Source organism: Priapulus caudatus, unplaced genomic scaffold (genome assembly GCF_000485595.1).
Source record: "Priapulus caudatus unplaced genomic scaffold, Priapulus_caudatus-5.0.1 Scaffold19, whole genome shotgun sequence".
Classification (NCBI taxonomy): Eukaryota; Metazoa; Priapulida; class Priapulimorpha; order Priapulimorphida; family Priapulidae; genus Priapulus; species Priapulus caudatus.
In genome coordinates, this window is record NW_014577080.1 from 130,827 (window position 1) to 137,101 (window position 6,275).

General features: G+C 45.3%; 2 protein-coding genes across 2 annotated transcripts in view; one reads left to right on the forward strand and one right to left on the reverse strand.

The window, feature by feature from the left end:
* Positions 1 to 2,116: 2,116 nt before the first annotated feature.
* Positions 2,117 to 3,346, forward strand: LOC106811362 (sex peptide receptor-like). The gene has a single exon (XM_014814951.1). The coding sequence runs from the start codon at positions 2,117 to 2,119 to the stop codon at positions 3,344 to 3,346; it is 1,230 nt and encodes a 409-aa protein (XP_014670437.1).
* A 2,381-nt stretch (positions 3,347 to 5,727) lies between these two features.
* LOC106811372 overlaps positions 5,728 to 6,275 on the reverse strand; it is a 9,834-nt gene continuing 9,286 nt past the window's right edge. The window contains exon 7 of the mRNA XM_014814962.1: positions 5,728 to 6,139. Coding sequence (XP_014670448.1) covers positions 5,728 to 6,139 — 412 coding nt within the window. The remainder of the gene's footprint in view (positions 6,140 to 6,275) is intronic.

The following is a 6,275-nucleotide window of genomic DNA, read 5'->3' on the forward strand; positions in this document are numbered from 1 at the left end:
GCGTACAGTTCGGACTAAAGAAAACTGCATAATATAGCTTGCTGTGGGAGTGAGAGGCAAGAGACTGAGGAAAAGCGGCAGGGAAGATAGCCGAGTGGCGGTAGAAGTAGAATTAGTCTGAGCGATGGACAGGGGAGAGAAGGGGATGTACGGGAGGGGGCGAAGTAGCCGTTTTGCACCCTACAGGATAGGGCGCTCTCCTAATCATAAACACAGGCGTACTGATAACAATTAATTTTAAAAAATCTATGCTGAGATACCCCCTAACCATATTAAATGCATATTTATCAAAAAATATAGCTCAGGTGGTAAGATATTGTACATGTATCAACACACTAACTTACACAGATTATGGACTTACTGGCATATGCAGAGGGCACCTTACATGAAAGGTCTTCTTCCTATGTCTTAAGTGATGTCTATTGATAGAATGTTATCATATAAATCCATGCTGTGATAACACCTCTACATTTTAAATGCATAATCTTTGCAAAATTTGATTTTTTTCGGGAGTCATTGCGCATGCGCGAACACCGTTTTAAATACAGTTCGAACTAAAAAAAACTGCATAATATAGCTTGCTATGGGAGAGAGGGGTAAGAGACCGAGGAAAGGCGATAGGGAAGATAGCTGAGGAGGGGTAGAAGAAGAATTAGGCTGAGCGATAAACAGGGGAGCCAAGGGGAAGTACGGGAGGGGGGGAAGCAGCCGTTTTGCACCCTAACGGATAGGACGCTCTCCTAATCATAAACACAGGCGTACTGATAACAATTAAATACAAAAATCTATGCTGAGATACCCCCTAACCATAATAAATGCATATTTATCAAAAAATATAGCTCCGTTGGTAAGATATTGTACATGCGTAAACACACTAACGTACACAGATTATGTACTGACTGGCATATGCAGAGGGCACATTACATTAAAGGTCTTCTTCCTATGTCTTAAGTGATGTCTACTGATAGAATGTTATCATATAAATCCATGCTGGGATCACACCTCTACATTTTAAAGGCATAATTTTTTCAAAATTTGATTTTTCTCGGGAGTCATTGCGCATGCGCGAACACCGCTTCAAATACAATTCGGACTAAAAACTGCATAATATAGCTTGCTATGGGAGAGAGGGGTAGGAGACCGAGGAAAGGCGACAGGGAAGATAATATGCAAAGATGCAATGACTAGAATGTTATTAGAAAGGAATGTAAGCAAACCCTTGCTTCTACAGCAAGCAAAATAGACGGGCAATCGAACACCCTACGTACGTATTCTTTTCGGTAGATCAACCTTCCTTAAAAGCCCATGGATGATCTACAAAAAATTCAGCTGTGCAATTTCTTATGATTGATCATATGTGAATAATTTCGTTAGAAGTGCTAATTATTATTATTGGTTGGCGTTCCCATTCTCGTCTCAAAGAGGTAGTTCCAGCGATTATGTGGAGTAAATGTTTCGAAAGAATCACGCTAGTAGCATGCGCATTAGACGTTTTCCTGCAAGAAAATAATACTGTACAACAGTTGCAGCGAAATTGCGGGAACGTACACACCCACGCACGCACACACGCAGGAACGCAGGATCGCGCGCACACGCACACACATGCATGAGCGCACACGCAGGCCCGAGCATGCCAATGAGATGTTGACACGAAAATGGTAACTATATTACTTGTGACAATATTAGGCCTACTCTGTCATCGTTATTATTGTCACACGGCAATAAATTGTTTGCAGTCGCCCTTTCAGCGTTATTACATAGGTCAAACATTTCCCAACACTAACCTTTGGCAATTTGCCAAATGAGCACCGCACGGCGCACACGCGCCGTAATCAGTTTTATGTCAGGCGATTTCACAACGAACTTAACTGGCTTGGTATTTAATCGTACTCGCGGCGGCCGCGGATAACCACACAAACTTTGGAAGCAGATATTAAATTTTTTTTAGATATGCACACGGCTCGACAAATATTTGGAGCGGCAGTGAAACGACAGCACTATGCGTCTACGCGCACCAACGTCAAGTGGTTCTCTATGCTCACGTACACACTACCCGGCGCCATAGCGCTGTTTCCATGTTGGCGGTCACGCAGCTGCTACGACGGGTAGCACCAGGATGCAGAACGCTAGTCATACAAGCCGCGACAGAGTGAGAGAATACCTCGAGAGGCTGAGCAGGATGAATCTCTCCGCGGAGGAAGAGAATGCCATCATCGGTGCTACGGGTTTCAGGGACATTCTGGACATTCCTGACCCGCATCTCACGTTTGCGATCGTCATTCCCGTCGTGCTCGTCGTCGGCACGGTGGGTAATGTGTTGAACCTGATCGTGCTGCGCAGCAAGCGCGTTCGCTTCTCTAACGGCCTGCACATCTTTCTGTCGGCAATGGCCGTCGCCGACATCGTCGTGCTGTGGAGTCACGCGCCGGCGATCTTTGTCGATCTCTTCTGCGGGAACTTACCTCTTGCTAATATCACCCTCATACGCTTTCTCATGGCGATGGAGCTCTTCAAACTATCGAGTAGGTTTACTTCGACGTGGATGATGGTCGCCGTTTCCGTGACGAGGTGCTTAGCGTTGACCTATCCGGCACAGGCTAACCGCCTGGTCACGCATAGGCGTATACGTTGCGTTCTCGTCGCTATCGTCATCGCCGGGATTGCCACCGCCACGCCGGAGGTTGCAGGCACCAGCTTCACGGTTCGAAAGATGTACGGAAAAATCGACGTGGTGGTTGTCGCTTCTACGAGTTTCGGAAGGAGCTACTACGCGGCCGTGATACACCCGATAATGACGTCGGTGTTTGTGTTCGTGATACCTTTCGTCTTCTTATTACTCACCAACACTTCGATGGTTATTAGTGTCTGGAAAGCGTCGCGGCGTCGAAGGGTTTTAGCGTGCACGCACACGAAAACGAGCAAGAACGAGACGAAAGTGACGATTCTGTTGTTGACGATCACCGTCTCGTTTTTTCTGCTCGAGCTTCCCGGATGTGTGTTCGAGATGTTCCACGCCGTTCACGGAACAAACGGGCGGATGTTCTTGAAGGCCGACATGACGATCATAGACATGCTCGACTGGGACGCTTTTCAGGACTATGCGCACGTCAAGTACGTCATTGATTGTTTCTACATCATAGCCGTGTCGATAAATTTCATTTTATTCTGTTTGGTCAGCACCAGGTTTCGCAGGGTATTTAAGGAAATGTTCTTCGGACGATGGTTGGATATCAGCGAATCGTCAGTAAATAGAAATGTCGCGAAGAAAAGCGAAGATGACGCCATCTGCAGTAGCCGCAGCGATGCCTATCGTGAAACCTCTCGAACAATAACTGTGAGGCTATAGCTTGCATCCATTTATGAACAGCTTAGTTTGTGCTAACTGCGCGATATATATATATATATATATATATATATATATTTATTTATTTATTTATGTATAAGTATTAAGTATAAGTATAAGATTAATAATAATCTATGGAGTATTTACTGCAATAAACAATTAAGCTAAAAGATACTTTGTTGGAAGTTCAGAACTAAATGAAATTCTAAACATCATATAAATCTGTAATGCTAATATGGATGCTTAAATCTACTGTCTATTAATGCATTTTTGAGAAAAATTGCAAACAAACAATACTGTGTATTTCCTTTAAATAAAAACTGATGTTAATGATAATTAAATCCAGCAGATTATGCAGAATTTAAATCATGTTGATGTTTTAGTGAAATGTATAAGTACAATGGCATACTGTTCATTGATGAACGCGGAAACTAACACGTTAGACTTTTAAATATCCATAAACAACTTTTATTATTGTCTGGACTCAGCTTTACAATATTAACGTTTCGTGATCATTAAAAAGGAAATATTACGAAATGGCGCGTAGCACGGATTACGTATAAAATCCCCTACCTCACATAGAACACGACATGCGACTCCCCCATACATAATTGTGATCAAATTTCAGATGACCAGCTTTTAATTTATAAAATGGCATTTCATACCACAATCACATCTACATTTACGATATCGTGAATTTACGTATACGTGTAATGGGAAAACACCAATTTGGAAAACTACCGTTTGTGGTATCAGGTGTAAGCTGTAGATACCCATGGACATTATGCGATGACTTGTACACTTCGACCTGCACCGTTACCCTATTCACTCGGCATATATTTAATTTGCGTATATTGGACGTGTATGCTCTAAACATATCAAATATATCAACTATTTTTAATTATATTAAACGACTAAATAAACAGACTAGTCATTTCCCAAGGATATTTGTTCACACAATTAGGGTTTCTAGAAAATTATCAGTTATTTTGCTAATAATGATCGACGATCGGGTCTAATGAGGCACTGCTGCCAACAGTAAACTAGCGAGTATGTGTTGATTGGCGATGCAGGGGGAAGCTCAATGTGCATAAAGTGAACGTTGCTGTTAGCAACACTGTGATTTACCATACATTCGCTTACCTACTCCCTCGGTTTTAACGACTCCAGCTACGCACAGTCTACGCAGGTAGGGCCAGTAAATAGATTCGGGAGAGGGAAGTCAGTAATGGGAAAATGGAAATAAACGACATAGATTCACATTCATCACGCACACGCCGTACGTTACCCGTACTACCTACGTTGCCAGAAACAAAACTACTCTTAACATTAGTCTTAATTTTATGATAATACTGACAACCTGGCCTTCCTTATCTCCTCTCCCCTAACCCCTTTATTTTATACCTCTCTCGCGCTATCTCTCTCTCTCGCGCGCTATCTCTCTCTCTCTCTCTCTCTCTCTCTCTCTCTCGCTCGCCCTCTCCGTCTCTCGGCGTGTCTCCCCATTTGCACGTAATCAACTGCATGGATCTAGTTTAAAAACGAGTCTACACTATTTTGTCATCGAACGATTTTGCCGTGAATGAAACCTTTAGAAGGCGCGATTAAACTATAATGACTTGCGCATGCATGCAGCGACGACACCCCGCTTGCAGACATGTATTACGCATACGCAGCACACGCGAGATTCATATAACCTCGCTAGCAGTGACGCACATAGACAGCAAGGAACAAGCAGCAGTAATGGCTTCTTACGTATATACGGTTTCACGACGTACAATGGCCGTCGTTACGACGTGCTGAAATTTGCTTTCAACCAAATTTGATACGGAACGACTCGTCTGCACCGAGAAAACCCATGCGGTGCGAGTAACCACGGAGCTAAAATTACGGGTTTCCGGTATATCCGACGAAATGAGGATGGCCTTTCATTATAAACTCACTGAACAAGGTCAGTGGCTGCATGCAGGTTACCGCGCCATTTGTGTCCGTGTCTTCCCAATAGCCACAGAGAATTCAGAGCTACTATAGCAGCACATAAAACGCCCACAAGAACAACACGTATATAGCTAACACTAACACCACACATTTGTCGATTCTAAACGTTATTTACATCCTCTTTAAGAAATATAACGAGTCGTCGTGCGTTTACTCGTGCATGCGGCTGATCGCCGCACAGCCACGTCCGTCACCCGCTCGACGCGAAAACTGGACAAACACACACACACGCACGCACGCGCACGCACGCACACACACACGCACGCACGCGACCGCCACACACATTACACCACCGCGCGGCACAACACACACACACGACACACACACACACACATACGCCCCCACACCTACACAAACACGCATATCAAAAGTCTGGCGGCCGTGCGTCAAACTTGCGTCGGCGACGGTATCGGCTTGAAAGTGTTCATGAAGTTGAAGTGACACTCGGCGCCCTGCTTCTCTTTCTCTCCGCGATGCAGGAACGTCTCCTCGGCCGGAGAGCTACGGCTCGAGCGATGCATGCGGATCGAGCCGCGCCGCGGACTGTGGTGCATCGCGAGTTCCCGTATGTCGTACCCGGATGGAATCGGCGATGGCAGCGATAGGTTGGAGCGGTTCATGCGCGACGTGCGCATCATGTTTGGAGAGTGGTCGAGCTGGCGCAGCTGAATGTTCGGATCCTCGAGAGCGACGCTTCGGGAGACTTGCGACGCCAGAGATGACGATGGCGATGATGAGGGCGAGCATGAGTAGCGAGCCGGCGACGCAGAATGCGATCCATGCCGCGGCCGAAGTAGCCTGCAGCGTGAGGAACGTGTGCTGAACCAACGGTGATTTAAAACAGCGCAGGTATACAGGGAGTTCCCGGGGGAGTATCTGCAGCGGGAAGGAACGTGTGATGACAACGGTGATTTAGAGAGCGCAGTAATCACAG